The 18,508-nt window shown below is 46.7% G+C and overlaps 1 protein-coding gene across 1 annotated transcript in view; it reads right to left on the reverse strand.

Annotated features, from left to right (window-relative positions):
• The window catches only part of SOGA1 (suppressor of glucose, autophagy associated 1), a 90,692-nt gene that overhangs the window by 45,893 nt on the left and 26,291 nt on the right, over positions 1 to 18,508 (reverse strand). The window contains exon 3 of the mRNA XM_044447483.1: positions 12,507 to 12,665. Coding sequence (XP_044303418.1) covers positions 12,507 to 12,665 — 159 coding nt within the window. The remainder of the gene's footprint in view (positions 1 to 12,506; positions 12,666 to 18,508) is intronic.

Genomic DNA, 18,508 nt, shown 5'->3' on the forward strand with positions numbered 1-18,508 from the left:
CTGCAGCTTTTCACAGTGGTTTGGCAAACTGAGGAAACAAGCTGCAGGTCTGACAAAAGGTTATGGTATAGAGAGCAGCACACAAATAGTGCCGGCTTGACCCCGGCTCCAGTAGAAATCCAACACATTTGTACCACAACAGTAAATGATCCTTGATGATGTGGCTGAGCCAGCTATTCCAGCTCCCACCCTCCACAGAAGCCAAAAAAAGAACATGCCAAGGATCTGAGTTTTGCCAGCATGAAGAACACCATGCACTGCAAGTAGCTTGTGAGCTGGGGGATGGAAGCAAGCTGGCTCAGTGTGTTGGAGAGACCAACTATAGAAGCCCAGTCTGCAACAGTCCACAATTCCTTGTCCTGCTTTACTACATCCAGCCTCCTATAGGGCTTTGCAGCTAATGCCAGTACCCTCCATGCAGGGCTGGAGAGGTCTTCTGCAATTGCATGATTATGTTGCAACTGCGCATCTGTCAGAGCCTTCTGGGTGTGGGGGGAGATCAATTTTGCTATCACCCAAGAGTCTGAATTCTTAACCTTTAAAAGCAGAAGAACATGGGGCATGATCTGTGCTAAAAAATCAAAGGGCAGAAGAGTCTGGAGGATTCCTAATTGTCAGGAGGTGAGACTTTGGTGCCGAGCACAGCACAACTCTTAAGCCATCACTATTGCTACCAGAAGCAGAATTGTGCAAATGAGTGATCACAGGCAGGTGCGGAAGAATGCAAAATAGTGTCATGCTGTAGGCTGACACTTTCCTTGGAGCAGGATATGGATCACCATGACAAACAAATTCAAGCCATTTAACAAAAAATCACACGTGTTAGCACTGCACATAAGCTGACAAAAACTAGCTGAGGGTGTACACACCACAAAACTTGTGCAGTGGTACCGAAAAGGAAAATGCATCTGCCTATTCCCAGAGAAATTTCCTGTCAATGGACATGCCTCACCAGCAGTACAGGACAACAGTACATTGCCTAATTGATTGCCGCCAGCATCAGACACTGGATTGGGCTTGTTTATTACTGCTTGCCTCCCCTACTGTTTCCAATGTGTTTCTGTGCTGTGGTTTATTCACATGACAAAAGCTAACAAATGTGATTAGGTTTGACCGCTACTATACTGACATTACTAGATTTACACATAAGATCTCTTTCACGCACACACATAGCTCATACATGGCTCAGGCATAAACAAGCCCTTCTGAATTCTTCCCTGTAGGACAAATGAAGCCACAGGTGCAAATGGGCAAGAGCGTGACAATTAATTGGCCTTTCCAGTACTTATCCAATTATCGGAGATGCTCCCTCCAGCTGGAGCATAATCAGCACATAATCCCTTTAGGAATAAGCCCGCCCCCTCCATGCATTTTTCAGAGCCTTCCAGGGATGGATGGGTGCCTGTGTGTGCGCCTGTTAACAGATAATAGCAAAGAATATTGAGAAGTACTAATTAAACAGACAGCTAAATTATTGAACTTGTACTACAAGCCAACAGACCCAAGATCGAAAGATCTCGAGGGGCTCTATCTTTCACAGCAATGTTTAAGATATGCATGTAGTCCAGGTTCACACAAAGAACAGTTTCATAAAAGCACAAGCTAACTACTTCTTTAGAGCAGCCTAGAACAGTACCATATTTGGGAACATTGCCAAGGAGGGTGATATAAATAAGTTGGCTCAAAGGTGTGAATTCCCCTCAGGATGCCAGCTGGATTTCATGGCCTAGCATCACCCAAATATTTCTACTCCCTGAAAGGAAAAAAGTTAAGAATTCCATGCAGAGTTCCTAGAAGAGGGAGCCTCCATGCTTCCATCCATCCACACCTAAAGAAAAAGGTTTCCTTGCCTGCCCATCATATAGAGGAAGTAGCAGAGTTGCAAAGACATCTAAGATCCAGTTTTAAACGTAACACCAAATCATGTGAGCGGAAGCAAGTGAACACACTGCTGCCAGAACCTTCCTCACTACCACCTGACAACTTACTATTATTCCACTCATAAATGCTTAGCATGACATCCAAACCCCAAATACTCTGGGCTATCTAGGGGATAAAGAACCTGGAAATAATCCATGGTTTGCTGTTGTGTTGTAGTCCAACACATGGGGGGAGGGGCAAATTAGGAAAGACCATTGTATGTCATATGAACATATACAAACATGTGTCATCTCTCATACCAAATCAGGATAGCTGCAACATGCTGAGAATTGCAGATATCTGTGTGTTTGTTTGTTTAAATGGCCATGGGTTTGCACAGTAATACCTTGCCCTCCTTCCATGAGGGAATCCAAGATAACATAAACAGGATCCCAGGATCCCACCCAGTACATTGAAAAGGCCTAGACCTGCTTGGCTTTGGGAAACTTGTTAAATTGGGTGCCTTTAGCTCAGACTCTGGAATGATTCTATATGAGAGCTGTGTGTGTGTGTGTGTGTGTGCGTGTGTGTGTGGGGGGGGGAGGAAGGGAGGGAGGAAGGGAGGGGGGGTTCCTTTCGGTCAGGAAGCTCAAAAAAAACTGCTCTGGAGACCAAATAGACAACCCATGGAGACAGCAGTGCAGCTCCTAGCTCTCAATCTCTTTATGATTTAGAAAAGGGAAGAGACAGGAAGAAACTGGGTAGAGGGAAGAGACTTACGTGGTATAGTGCAGTGGCCTGAATGTTACACTGAGACTCAAGAGATGCAGGTTCTAGTCCCCACCCTGCCATGGTGGGTGGGGACTGGGTGACTTTGGACCAGTCACTGACTCCCAACAAAGGGTTGCTGTGAGAACAAAATGAAGAAGAGAGAAGGGCTCCTTGCAAGAGGAGACAGGATAGGATTAAAATGTAATAATAGATAAGTATTTAAACATTCTTGCTCAGACTCTGGTAACTCAGAATGAGCACATCTGCCCAGGGTGTAATCCCTGTATGGAAGTACAAGAAAGCAGGCGAACAGGTGAAGAGATGCTAACCAAGAACTAAAAAGATAATTCACCCACATTAAAGACTCATAAGAAAAAGCTCAATGTGAAAAATGGGTCACAATGCTAATTAGAGTGTTAAGAGTCAGGCAATATGAGTTTCAGTCCCCACCCAGCCATGAAGTTCACCAGGTGACTTTGGACCAGTTGCAGACTCTCCTCTAACCTACCTCACTGGGGTTCTTGAGAATGAAATGGAAAGAAGGGAGAGGAGAATTATGTAAGCTGCTCTGGGTTCCTTGCAGGAAAATGCAGATCATCAATGTGATTGATACATAAATAAATAAGATTCAAAACTAATTCAAATGAAGCAGGGTATCCAGTTTTGTTCCAGACAACCACAGAATCAATCATCTTTTTACTGGGTCTAATTAACTTATTATGAAGTCAGAAACTGAACTCCTGCAAAGATCCAGAAGACACCACTTTTATTCTATGCAGGCACTAGAGTTTCAGCAGCTCTTTGAGTACAGGGATCCACTCCTTGTTATCCTGGCTTTCATAAATAGCTTTCTTTCCTCCAGTCACAACAGGGGGAACATTATAATTCACCTGCAGAAATGAGAGGATCTGCATGCCCTGCTGGAGGCTTTGTATACCATGCTGGAGCTTTACAGCATAACAGGAGGACCCAGTGAAGCATGTTCCAACATTTGCCTCTTTCTAGAGGTTCCTGTTCTCATTTTTAACGATATATTCCCAGGGTAGGTAGTTAGAAATAGAGGAGGGAATGCTAGCAGAAGCCACATCTGAACACCAGTGTGCTTAGATTTGGCATCCTGAAGCTATTTGACAAAATAAAATAGGAAGTAAAGTGTAGGTAGTACATCTGAATGCAACACCACTGCTCAGGTCTCTGCACACATCATAGGACTCTAGGCTGGCATGCTATCCATGGAAAAACCCCTCCTCCCATTCGCTCGCCTCTTGCAGTGACACAACACTTATTTACTATTCACATCACATACTCAGGCTGCTCATAAACCAATCCCATGCCCATTAGTTGTGTGGGTGGGTAGGACAGGCTGCTTAAAGAGCAAGCAAAAGCAACCAGCTCTGCACAATAAGGACAGGAGGACTGAGGCAGCTAAGCATTAACTCTGCTCTGAAATCTGTCCTGGGCAACACAGCTGGAGTTTACCATTAGCAATACTAATACTTCCCCAGAAAATTGGGCAAATGGATATGCAGCTACATGTAGAAAAATTGGTCGAAAAAGTGGTCCAACAGCCACTTCTGTCATCAGGTTTTTTCAAAAGCCATGATAAGAAAATGGCTGTGGGTTAATTGCAAGTACGGCCTGGTTGACACAAGCCTCTCTTCATATGGTCACATGCCTATACATACATAACTGTGGAGGAAAATTTAGCAATATGAGCAAGCTGTAATTTTTAGCTGTTCAAATGTCCCTGACCCTGTTCCTGTGCAAAAGAAGAGAGCTGAAGTTCTTTGGGAAAAGATAATCATTGAAATATCATGCCCACAGGCAGCAACACTAATAGACAAAAAGATAGCCTATATTATGCAGAAGGGCTGCCTGGGCATGGCAGAATTGGTAGGTGTTTATTTTATTTGCTGCCGAAATTAATTCGATGTTGAAATAGTGCTGCAAATGGGTGGCATGGGAGCACTGCTCTGGAAATGTTTAATTTCATAGCAGAGGGATAATATCAGGGTCTGTCAAACTTGGGATAGAAGAGCTGGCAGAGATTTTGTTAAATGCAAAAAGAATCAGGACAGTAGGTTGCCTGGCCCAATTCCAACTAGGGTAATTCCACGTTGCAAACATTAAACTGCTGTGACTGCAACTGGATACCAGATTCATTTTGGCCTACTGCCCTGGTATCACACTCAGTTTCATTCTACAGATCCAGATTTTGGCAAGCCCCTGAGCAGCAAGAGTGGCTTTCTTTCTCAAGATCACCCTCTAGGTCTATGGAGCTGCTGAACAAGCCTGTTCTTTTGGCTTCGTTAGCATCACTTCAGCAAGCCTGAGCTAGTTCCAATTATTGTTGCTTTGGTACCTTATAGAGCCTAAACACTGTATCATTAAATCCAGACAGCATCATAGCGCCAGAAGATTGGTAGTCTGACAGATCAGAAACAGAGCCTGGCACCCAAAAGACCATGAGTGGCTTGCGATCCATAAGCAGTCTTTCACTTCCATAACAAAATATTAAACAGATATGAGAAATGTATGATAGAAACTATTTTTACCACCCCTTGGTAAAGACAAAGCTATGAGAGTCAAGGCTATGGTACTTTCCAATGAACAGCTCACTGAAGATAATAAGATTAGTTTTATCCATGGAGCCACAACTGCCATGCATTTTGTAAAGACTCTCAGTGTGGTGGCAAGTATCAGCAGTAACATAACTAGCAGAAGTCTGTTACTGGAGCACCAAGACAAGGGATAATGGTTGGAGGATGTGGCAAGATGCGGTAAGGTCAGTGATGGCCTGGTGCAAGCAGAGATCAGATGCCAACGAGGCATGGCAGAACCAAATGCAAAAGGAAGGTCAGGGACAAGAAAGGTTTAGATACTTGGCAATGTGTGGCAGGACCAGAAGCAAATTTAAAAAAAAACAGGAAGGAATTAAGGCAAGAATGAAGGAGTTGCAGGACTGGAGGCAGAAGCCAGATCAGGAATGTGAAGGAATCACTTAAACTTGTGCTGCTGCAGTGGGGCTAGGTAGGGCTGAGCAGCCTTTTATAGTTTCTCCTGTGGTATCCAGCTGGTTCTTATGATTGAGGTGGCTCTAATCCCTGCAAACACCCACAAGCTTGATACCAGTTCTACAAGTACTTGCTAGTTCAACCAAGCTGCCTACTCTAACAACCCCCCAGAGGAAGCTGTACTATTTTGCAGATCTGGACAGCAAGACTGAACCCAAGGTCCCTGAATTGAAAGGGAGTGTCACCAACAGCAAATCTGAGGAATTGATGCAAGTCAGGGTGGACTGAAATATGCAGATAGGCATCTTTGAAGTCTATGGGAATGAACCAATCACCCTGCTGAAGGAGGGAGAGTATAAGCCAAAAAAGTTATCTTTTTGAATTTTCAGGGGCTACTGAAGGTGTTAAAATCATGAAAGTCCAGTATAGGACAGAAACTGCAAAATACATTGAACTTGATGCAATACCTGTTGGCAGTGATAGAGAGTACTTGTCTGATGTTATGGACAAGTAAGTATGGGAAAAGGGTGTCAGTCTATAGTGAGAAATGGAAATTTGGTAGAAGATTGTGCTATGATAGTCAAAGACAACAATTTATTTTGGTTAGTGGTCCTTCCACAGTCAGGATGGCAATATTTGGACCACTGTTTAGAGTAGCAAGATGAAGAGAAGGAATCTTCAGGTGTCCTGCTGAGGTCTGGCTCAGTGCCAGTCTTGTAGTAACTGGCAGTGCCAATACAGAAGAGATCAAGAAAATTGGGTGGTTGATGCTTGAGGAACTATCTCCATCTTGCAGGCTGATTCTTTTATTTTTTGGAGTGTATTATCCATGAAGGTGCTGAAAAGTCCATTCCTACAGATAGGGAGGCCTTCTATCATGGACTTCAATCCTTAGTCTGTATATGCTGAGCAATGTGGACCTGGTGATCCTTACAGTCATGGCAGGGTTCCTTGTGGTCCTCAGGAATGTGATCAAAAAGAGGAGTGACCCAGTCCCATAGGAATTGTAGATTGCCAACTACCAAGCCTGTCAAGTATATTTACAGACAATGACATTGGGGTTTTATCTCTCCATGTCCATGGAAACAAATGTGCCCTGCACTTAGACTTTGCTTCTAATGTCTCTATGATAATGAAAATAGGCACAGGGTGTCTAAACTGGAAGGGGTAATCATTTACCTGAACTCCGTAAGGGTTTTCAATTTTATGAAACATTGGTATGGGAGTGGTAGGCTTTGTCCATGACTGTTTTATTGCCAATGTGCCAGTGAAGACTCCTTAACAGATGTCCAGGTGTCTGACGTTTGAGTAACCAGTGGGGCTGAGTTGGGTGGATTGCCTCAGGAGCCCCACAGGCAAAGGTATCTGGGGAGATGCAGGAATTTGTTATACAGGTGTAATAGAGTGTTAGAAGGTTTAGAGACTGCGTGCGATGGTACATGTCTGGAAACTTCTAGCTACAAGTGTTGTTGTCCGTACTGATATTAGGTGGTTTTGATAAGATGGTAACGGTTGTATCTCCTGAGTGGCCAGTGAGCTTCATGATAATATGAAGGGGAACACTAGTGAAAGTAACAGACAGCTATCCTTGGGCAAGCCATAACTGTCATTAAAGAAGAATTCTGAGGATGCAGAACAAGTTGGCAAAGGTCATTGGTACAAAAGGGATTAGTATCTGTGGGGAGACTGGTGGAGTGGTAGCATTCTGGTGAGAAATGCTGTGGAGATTAACCACCAGAGATATAACCAAGGCGCTAAAGACCATTCCATGAATTATATCCATCAATGATGTGACACTTTCCTAGTAATGGCTTAGGAGGGCACAAGAAGGGCTATGAATCTTGGTAGGTAAGTTGTAGCCAGTTCAATAATGAACTTGATTCAACAATTTGACTTCCAGGGTACTTTAATCAGGATTTTATATATTTGTTTCATTCAGTTTTGACCATTTTATTTATTTATTTATTTATTAAAACATTTTTATGCCGCCCCATTCGCCGAAGCCTCGGGGCGGCTTACAACATAGATAAAACAAGTTAAAATCCATATAAAATAATCTTAATTAAAACTCACATTATAAAATAAGCCGCCCTGGCCAGATAAAATTCAATTGTATTTAGCATTTAAAATGTTGCTTAAATAAAAAGGTCTTAGCCTGGCGCCGAAAAACAAATAACGACGGCGCCAGGCGGACCTCTCTGGGGAGCGCATTCCATAACTTAGGCGCCACCGCTGAGAAAGCCCTTCTCCGAGTAACCACCCTCCTAATTTCTCTCACGGAGGGCTCCCGGAGAAGGGCCTCTCCCGCCGATCTCAGGGGGCGACTGGGCAAATATGGATGTAAGCGCTCCTTCAGGTAACCAGGACCCAAGCCGTTTAGGGCTTTATAGGTCATTACCAACACCTTGAATTGGGCCCGGACTTCAATGGGGAGCCAGTGAAGCTGACGGAGAACTGGCGTCATGTGAACATAACGTCCAGTCCCCGTCAGCAGCCTGGCAGCTCTATTCTGAACCAATTGAAGTATCCGGACCGTCTTCAAGGGAAGCCCCACGTAGAGCGCGTTACAGAAGTCAAGACGGGAAGTCACCAGCGCATGAGTCACTGTTGCAAGGCAGTCGTACTCCAGGTAGGGGCGCAGCTGATGAATCAGCCGAAGCTGGAGGAAAGCGCTCCTCGCCGCTGTTGTCACCTGAGCTTCAAGTGAAAGCTCCGGGTCGAGGAGCACTCCCAAGCTGCGGACCTTGTCCCTAGGAGGGAGTGCAACCCCATTCAGGACAAGGTTCAGGTCACCTTCTCTGAAGCCCGAACCGCCAACCAACAGGACCTCCGTCTTGTCTGGATTGAGCTTCAGTTTATTGGCCCTCATCCAGCCCATTACCTCGGCCAGGCACCGGTTCAGTACAGCCACTGCCTCACCTGGATTGGTGGAAAACGAGAGGTAGAGCTGGGTATCATCAGCATACTGATGGGTCCGCAGCCCACACCTCCTGATGACCTCTCCCAGCGGTTTCATGTAGATATTGAACAGTAAAGGGGACAAAATGGAACCCTGCGGTACCCCATGGCAAAGCTGCCATGGCGCAGAGCCATAGTCCCCCAACACCACCTTCTGGAATCGGTCGTTGAGATAGGAGCGGAACCACCGCAAAGCGGTGCCTCCGACCCCCAATCCCGCCAGCCTATCCAGAAGGATACCATGGTCGATGGTATCGAAAGCCGCTGAGAGGTCCAGGAGAACCAACAGGGACGCACTCCCCCTGTCCTTCTCCCTGCACAGGTCATCGTACAGGGCGACCAAGGCAGATTCAGTACCGTACCCGGGTCTGAAGCCGGACTGAAATGGGTCCAGATAATCAGTTTCATCCAAGAGTGCTTGGAGTTGTCCCGCCACCACTCGCTCTAACACCTTGCCCAGAAACGGGATGTTGGCCACTGGTCTATAGTTAGCGGCCATCCCTGGATCCAGTGACGCCTTCTTCAGGACCGGTCGGACTACCGCCTCCTTTAAAGGGGCAGGCACCCGACCCTCCCTCAGAGAAGCGTTAACCACTTCCAAGATCCAGGTTCCAATCCCGTGCTTGGAATCCTTTATTAACCAAGACGGGCAAGGGTCCAGAAGGCAAGTGGTAGGACGTACTCGTCCAAGCACCTTGTCCACATCATCGGGCCGCAATAACTGAAATTCATCCAATAATTCTGGACCAGACGGCAGCGTTGGTGTCTCCCTTAAAACCTCTGAATCAATAGTGGAATCCAGCTCGTGACGAATCTGAGCGATTTTCTCCCTAAAATGCTCGGCAAAGTCGTCACAGCGGGCCTTTGAGGGTGGAGTCAGCTCTTCCTTTGGCCCTGGGTGAACCAGGCCTTGCACCACTCGAAAGAGCTCCGCCGGACGGCATTGTGAGGAGGCAATGGAAGCGGAGAAGTGTCTCTTTTTCGCCGCCCTCACCGCCACAGCATAGGCCCGATAGTGGGCTCTTAAGTGTGTTCGGTCAGATTCATCACGTGATTTCCTCCACCTACGCTCTAGTCGTCTCCCAACCTGCTTCATTGCCCTCAATTCTGGAGTGTACCAAGGGGAAGAGCGGGCTCTGCCCGGTGGGAGAGGACGCTTAGGAGCGATCGTGTCTACAGCCCTGGTCATCTCCCCATTCCACAGTTCAACCAGAGCCTCGACAGGAGCACCCGTCTTGTCAGCCGGAAACTCCCCCAGAGCCTTCAGGAATCCTTCCGGATCCATCCGGCTCCGGGGGCGGACCCACACAATCGGGTCTGCACCCTTACAGAGGGAGATGTCGCTCTCGAGCACAAACCTCACTAGGAAGTGATCTGACCATGACAGGGGAGTCAAGCATAAATTCCTCACCCTCAGACCACCCTCTTCCTGCCCCGTCGAGAAAACCAGGTCCAGAGTGTGTCCACGTTCATGGGTCGGGCCGGTGACATGTTGAGACAGCCCCATGGCCGTCATGGAAGCCATGAAGTCCTGAGCCGCCCTGGTCAAACTAGCCTCGGCATGGATATTGAAGTCCCCCAGGACCAGCATCCTGGGGGTCCTCAACACCAGGTCCGAGACCGTTTCCGTCAGCTCAGGCAGGGAGACTGTTGGGCAGAAGGGTGCACGGTACACCAACAGAATCCCCAATCTGTCTCGGTCGCCCAACACCAAGTAGAGACACTCCAGCCCTGGTCTCGAAGGGACAGGAAGTCCCGTGAGAGTGATGGAGGCCCGGTAAACCAAAGCGACCCCCCCTCCCCTCCCCTCCGGCCGTGAACAGTGCTGGACCAGATACCCGGGCGGGCACAATTGAGAGAGGGCAACATCCCCCCCCTCTCCCGCCCAGGTCTCCGTTATACAGGCCAGGTCGGCCCCCTCATCCACAATCAAGTCATGGATGAGGGCAGATTTGTTATTGGCCGACCTGGCATTAAACAACAGCACCGTCAGGCCCGAGGGGCGACTGACAAGACTCCCTGGCACCTTCTGGCTGGGAGCAAAACCAGAAGTAGGGACAGGTGTCAGCCATCTGTCCCTCCTTCTTCTATGCGGACACGTTAAGCCCCCACCGCTATTACGTCCATTGCCCATCACCACACCAATGGCGGCGCCAGTGCGCTCCCCAGGAAACTCAGGCGGCAACATGGCCAGGGACAACTCCATAAAAACAAGTTAAAACACTTTAAAATTATAAAACATTTAAAATTGGCCGTTCAACAGAAGGGACTGCCACAACAAAAGAGCAAGTCCCCTGGCCAGCCTAGCCCCCCCCGAACAGCCCCCCCAAATGGCGGCAAACCGCCCTTTGGCCGACGCCCTTTGGCCGCCGGCCCCGGCCGCTGCTGGTGCTTTGTAGCCGCCGGCCGCCCGACGCCCCACCCCGTCCGGGCACACCTGCCACGTGTGCAGGGGCGTGGCAGGGCAGTCAGGTAGCGGCGGAGTCGGCGGCGCGGCGCGGTCTTCGTGCGGTCTTCGGGCGCGTGCGCGGCGTGGTCTTCGGGCGCGTGCGCGGCGTGGTCTTCGGGCGCGTGCGCGGCGCGGTCTTTGGGCGCGTGCGCGGCGCGGTCTTTGGGCGCGGTGCGGTTCTCGGGCGCGGGCGCGGTCTCCTGCCAGGTGTTGTTCCTCCTGCCGGCGCTCCCCCCTGCAGCACTTTGTAGCCGCCGGCCACCCGACGCCCCACCCCGTCCGGGCACACCTGCCACGTGTGCAGGGGCGTGGCAGGGCAGTCAGGTAGCGGCGGAGCCGGCGGCGCGGTGCAGTCTTCACGCGGTCTTCGGGCGCGTGCGCGGCGCGGTCTTTGGGCGCGTGCGCGGCGCGGTCTTTGGGCGCGGTGTGGTTCTCGGGCGCGGGCGCGGTCTCCTGCCAGGTGTTGTTCCTCCCGCCGGCGCTCCCCCCTGCGGCGCTTTATAGCTCTAAAAGGCTCTAAAAGGCTCTACCATAGGCTCTAAAAGGCTAGCCTTGAATCATTGGGCAAGGGAGACAGCTAGAAGTACCAGTACCGGATTACTGGGTGCCATCAAGGGAGCTGACTGTGGCCATGCTCTCCATAACAATGATAGAGGAAGCAGGTGACCTTTTGCAAATAGTGGATGAAGCAGTATGCAAAGGTCTATTTGGTGCAACTTGACTCCACTGCCTTTTGATCCCAGAGGAGAACATGGAGGTGGTCTGACCTACTCCTCCTGGCCTTCTTAGTGAAAGCTTTGCAATGGGAGCAAGAGTCTGCCCTGAGAGCTCCTCCGTGGTACAAAAGACACTCAGAAAGCCTGTCTGATGAGGGAAATTTCCTGCCGAAGTGAGAGCACTTTTTGAAGAAGGCCTTGAAAGTTCTGGCTTGAGGTTGAGCGCTGATGCCTGTCACTGCGGCAGAAAAGGAAGAACTGAGACAGAGTCAGAAGCCTCCACCTTGAGGGTGTGGAGAGAAGGAGCAGGGCTCTGCTTAGCACTAGAACATTCCAGACACTGACACAGATGCATAAAAACCATATGCGTGAGTCACAGAGGCCACAAAGAAGAATCTATGGAAACACATTAAGTGTTTTCTATATACACTGATGAGCCACTGAGACATTCACTATGGTTCTGGAATTCCTTGCTGTTTGAAATGAAAAGGATGGCATGGCCATGTTTTTTCACCACAACAAAGGGCTCTTTCATGGTGCAGTGGCTAGTGGACGAAAGCAGACAAACAAAATCTCGGTTGGCCAAGAGATTCACCAGAAGAGGCTTGAAGAAGTCACTCTTCCTCAGCCTAACTTACCTCGTTGGCTTTTTGTCATACCAAAATACTTCTCAGAACTCTTGGAAAGAAGTTAGAATACAGATGCAATAAATAAATGTACCTGAAAGCTGAAACCTACCTCTCTCAGTTTGTCCATCTCGTTCTGCAGTACCTGCTTAGCCAATTCGCTCTCGATGAGCCGCTGGCGTAAGTCCTCATTCTCTTCTTCCAGTTTAATGCGTTTTTTCTCCACAGCTTCAAGTTCATTATGGAGCCGCACAGAGATATCTTTGGCAACCTGCAGACAGAGAAAAGCAGCAGCATAAAGTTCAGACCTTAGATCAGATGCACAGTGCTCCATTTCACGTTAATCTTTATTTGGCAGCAATGCCAACACTGGGCTTCAGACACATTCTTTTGACCAAGGCTATGTATCCCATCAGAATAACTCTGCTGCAAAACACATTCTAAACTAGGCAAAAAGAGGTACCCTGATATATCCAGAAAGAGCAAGATTTTCTTCCCAAACGCATGCTCCCAGTCAGCATTGCTCAATAGCACCCAAGCATGCCCTACAGCATATAGCAGCAACTAAAGAGTTTGCACTAATTTCATTGTTCAAGTCCTTTAATTCAAGTTGCATTGACATAATCATGCCCACGGTATGAAGAGTTGTTGAGAGAGATTTTACAGCTTTCATTGAGGGATTCTCCCCCACTTTTACTGCAAACAATGCCTTGTGGCCTAGTCCTTATGAAGGCTGCAACAATGTAGTAAACACAGAGGCTTTGCACAAGTTAACAAGACAAGTACTGAAAGAAGAAGCATAAGTGACTCATGTGCCTGAAAAATGTGCAAGGCATTCATTCATCTTCCCAGAAGGTAAAAGTATGAGCTGTACATACATCTTGTCATGCCTGCATAATAACCAGAAGTTTGGAGAGAAGTCACTTCTTAATTTCACTATCCTTGAAGCGTGTGAAATCCCTTCTCAGAATTCAATTGCATTATTCATTTATGCTCTGCTGCACAGCTGAAGAAAATTAGAGCTTTTGAAAAATATATTCTGTATCTACAATGGTACTTTGAATGCCAGCTCTCCTGGATACAGGAGAGGGACTGATTGTCCTATATGACACGTTTACCAGCTGCATCAGCAAGTTTCAAATATGCACATCAGCAGATTTCAGAACGAGCTCTACATATGAATTATAGTGAAATCTGATGTAAATTCCTGTCCCTAGAGCCTTAGGATGTGTCAAAGTCACTTCCTATTATTTTTTGAGACTACACAGGAACAGAGAAGGGGTAGCAAGCTAGTGCTGCTACATTATTGAGCAAGGGTTTTTTCCCCATGAGTCAGAATACATTCAAGAAAGAACGTTTGAAATAAAGAAGGTACCCAAAGGTTAAAGGGTATGCCTTAGACAAGCTACTAACAGGTTCATAAATGATGGCAATGGGCAGCCTAGAGATTTTTATGGCACTATCCATTGCTCCTATAGCAATGAGCAATTATATTAAGAACCAAAATCTTCTGTTGTGAGCTGACCAGAATTGAACAAATTTTGGCAGTAGCATTCAGACAGACTCAGGCTGTGTAACTGACAGGGAGCCAGCAGCAGCACTCAGGTCATATTGCTTGCCCCAACCAGGTGGCCTCCAGATGTATTCAGCTACAAAACCCCTAAGCTGAAGAAAGCTGTGTCTAGAAAATGTCAGCCAATACCAAAGCCTTAATACAAGAGGAAGCTAAATTAATGTGAACCTGTTGAATAACCAAAACTCCAACTTTAAACTATATCTGTCAGGTGCAAATGGCAGACACAGGCCACAGGAGTAGAGCTTTACTGTCTCCTGCAGGGAGTTGTAGAACCCAGAATCAGAGACCATACCTTAGCACTGCAGATATCACCTAATACATCTGTTGACACAGGAAGCTGCAAGTAGTGTGACATTGCTGATTAACCTGAAGTTTGCAAACATTCTCCAGCAAATCCAAAGCAATGAATCCTGGCCCCTAGGGACAGTCAAGGGTTGACCTCTTCAACAATAATGCACTCACAGTGTGGGTCTGTCTGATTACTAGGTTCAGAGGTTTTCCTTTATCACATCCAAGGAAAGAGGAGAGGGTCCTCATTGGGAGGGAGAAAATTAACTGCACACAAAAAATGACCTTTTCTTTCTACCATAGAGGGAAGAAGGAACTAGATAGCAAAATTTAAATTTCAAGACCAAGCACTGTCTTCCCAATGGAAAGCACTACAAATAAAATAGAGGAAGCACTATGAGATGTGTAAGAAACAACAACTTTACAAGCAACATTTAGGCTATATACAGCCAAATCTGCAAACAAAAAGAGTTCTTCTTTCCACCTCACACCTCTGACAGAGTCCAGCTGAATGCTGCTTGACTCCTTGTTTGCCCCTTCTCCCCAAGGCTTCAGATGGACCACCTGCATTTTTCTTCTTCAAAAACCACACACATTTATCTAACCAAATATTTATTTCTTGATTTAAAACTGTATCCACTTAAAAAATGTGCAAAGAACAGGGAAAGTGGCTTCATGACTGACAGAGGAACCAGCCAATCAGTACTGAGCTCAACTGGGTGAAGAATGGGCTACATTTTACCCAAAATATGGTAAGAAGGTTTCTTGAGGAGCTGGAAGACAAAAGTGTTTAGCTCAATATGTACAGTGGTACCTCAGTTCACGAACGGTTCTGTTCCCAACCAATTCGGTTTGCAAACAGAAGTCCTGGCAAAATTTTGCCTCCATTTGCAAACTTTGCATCAGGTGACGACCATGATCGTGGCCATCTTCCCCGCCCAAACAGTCCAAACAATAATTTTCCTCCCCGCACCATGAGGGTGCACTCACCTTGGTCAAGGCCTTCCTGGCTCCTCGCCGATGCCCCACTTCCGAGCCAGAGGAAGGTCCCCTTGCAGGCACCCGGCTCCGGGAGGGGGAGCAGGAGGCCAGAGAGGTGGGTGCAGGGCTGCTCCCCCAGCCAGGAGAGGGTCGCAAGGAGGGAGGTGAGGGCTGCTTCCGTGGGCCAAGGGGAGGGGAGGGACAGGGCCGCGACTGGCCAAGTGGGGCACCTCCCGCCTCTCCTCACCATGGGGGGAAGAAGCATGGAGGCCACTCAGTGACCACGGCTTGCCTGGAGAAGGCTGCGGCAGAAGCAAGGGAGCTGCGGCCCCGTTCCCGCTCCGCCTCAACCCATCCGCCCCTGGGCTTGGCGAGGTGGCCTTAACTTGGCCCACAGCCCGGGGACGTGGCCCATGTTTTTGTGGCAACAAAAATATATCCATATTTATTTATTTTAAACTTTTATATGCTGTCCTTTATGTATAACATAAAGTTATGGTTCAGAATGGATTAACCTTATTTACATTGAACCTTATGGGGAAATTTGACTCAGTTCATGACGAATTCAGTTCACGACCAGAATCGTGGAACGAATTAAGTTTGTGAGCCGAGGTACCACTATATATCTGGGCCAGTACAGTGTAGCAGTTAAAAGGGCAGAATTGGGACTCAGGAGAATGAGTTCTCGTCCCCACTCAGCCATGGAGCTGAGTGGGTGACATTGGGATAGTCACAGACTCTCAGCCCAATCTACCTCACAGGGTTGTTGTTCTAAGAATAAAATTAAGAGGAGAATTATGTAAGCTGCCTTGAGTTACTTAAAAGGAAAAAATGGGATGTAAATAAAATAAATAAAATTAGGAAGCTATCAAAAATGGTCTAAAGTCAAGAGTTATAGAAAAAAGTTGTTGAAGAAACTATTCCTTTATTTCAATGACTAGGTTACACAATCAGAAAAGGAAAAAAGCCACAGGTGGCTTCTTTTTCTCTTTTTGTGCATCACACATGTTGACTGCATACTGTCTCATTTCCATAATTCCATAATCTCATTTCTGAACTGGTCATGGGTTACCATGTCACCTAAACCTGGAAAGGGTGGGTGTTGGGGGTTGATGCCAAACCATACTGGAACCCTAAAACAAGCCATGGGTTGAGGGGCCGTTTAGAAGTCACCCACATTGCCAGGTTTGGATGATACAGCAACCTGTACTCAGCATCAGCAATTAGGGAAATGAGGCAGTGTGCGAGTAGCATGCATGAGGAGGGGGAAAACGTGATGTAGCTTCTTTCTGTTCTGTTTGTGTGAACCCAAGTCAACATATAACTGATAAACTAATACAGAGAAAGTATCATTGAAAGGTTACAGTACTTTTGAAAAAGCATTTTCATTTAAATGACCATCCATCATGTTAATGATTTATAGTATACAAATGATTATCATGCTTACTTGTATATTTCTAACACTGTATATAAATTAGTATACTTTTTCAAAAGAGCCTTTGCCTAGCAAGCTCATTACTAAAATTGTGTACACCGGATGTATAATTACATAGCTACTGCTTTGCTGTTCAGGAAAACTAGAATAAAGTTATTTCTTTCTTCTTCCTTTTGTTCTTCCTGTGGTACACAAGCACAGATCAGAGAGAGATCAGAGCAAACTGCTACACTTAAGCATGTGTAACGGGGGATGGGATTAAATGTACAGACTTCCCTATTAGGATAGTACACTGGCAAGGGCTTTGTACCACAACAAATGTGAAGGGCAAAGGGCAGGAACCTAAAGCATTACCAAAGCAATCATGATGGACATAACAGGTTGGAGAGGAAAGGGTATGGCAGTGGGTTATGGAAAAAAGCATGCAGTGACCCACTATACAGCTGATCATGGAGAAGCAGCTGCCCTGTGTGTCACCTTTTGCAGTTATTTATACAAATTCCCAGGGGCATCCTGACTATGGGAACTGAAAATTGAGCTAGCAGAGGGGCAAGTGGCACCACGGTAACGACTGTGGAATGGGCTCAGCTTGAAGCTCTAAGCAGCACCATTAAAGAGAAAAAAACTTCAGTTATTTCCTGCTTCTGCAAGCAAAGCACTTGACAGTAGTGAATGTTAAGGCAACCAGGAGGCAGCTGTCACTGGCTGCAGGGCAATCAGAGAGCAGAAAAATGCAGCCTGACAAACATATGGGAGCTATCGCACCACATCCAACTCAGAAAAGAATCAATCCATGCAATGACCCGTACGGACAAAACAGCAGGGCTGAAGGAGCAAAATAAGTGCTTCATTTCAAATCTCTGATGCAGTTTCCAAATCAATCTTATTCCCATACTCCTACAGCAAACAGCAGCTCCTGTATCACTAACTGTGACTAACAAAAAGTTCTAATATTTCTAACATTCTAATGGCCTCAACCTGATGTGATATAAGTGAGGCAGAGGTCTGGTTTCTGTACCACTAACTACAGCTACAGAATGCACTAATGATCCTAGTATTTCTAATGCCCTTAAAATTTCTGCAGTTTCTTTGGAAAAAAATCATACTCGTGTATCTTGTATATTATACTATATCCTGTAAAAGCAGTTTTGTGCCTTTTCTCTAATAAAAATGGATCATCTGCTATGCCTACAGATCAAGATGCATAGCTAGATACAACATGTATGCAAACAGATACCACACCATGCTCTACAAATAAGCTGAGCCACTGGTTATGCTGATGTGAAGCTGAATGGAGTTAACTGCAAAAGAGCAGCCGAAATGCAGGGTGCACATATGCAAAGCCCCTCAGACATTTGTTGCAATCTGCCTGGTTTTGAAACCATTGGGTTTTTTTTCCAGAACCAGAAAGCAACAGCATCAGTAGGTTTCTCTAACCCAGAGGCAAGCAATTTGCAAACCTCCAAACACTAGGATCTAACTGTTCAATGCTCACAATTGGGTATGCTGACTAGAGTTAATGGAAGTTGTAGGCCAAAACATCTGGAGAGCCACAAATTGCCCACATCTTGCTCTAGATGGAAACAGAAAAGGCAACAGACAAAACAGTGGTTGTTAGAAGAGCAAGATTTCAACTAATGCTGTACATAAACCAACACGAACACATTTTATGGGACTCTGGCAGGTGTGGATAGTAGCTATATTTACTTTTAACAACCACGCAAGCATATCCTCTTAATTATAGAGCAGTTAGCAGTGGATGCTTGGATGGAGATTGTCATCAGTCACTTGTGGCATGCTTCATTTCCAAGATCAGCCATTTGCAGTTGCCTGG

Source organism: Varanus komodoensis, unplaced genomic scaffold (genome assembly GCF_004798865.1).
Source record: "Varanus komodoensis strain SLA01 unplaced genomic scaffold, ASM479886v1 scaffold52, whole genome shotgun sequence".
NCBI lineage: Eukaryota > Metazoa > Chordata > Lepidosauria > Squamata > Varanidae > Varanus > Varanus komodoensis.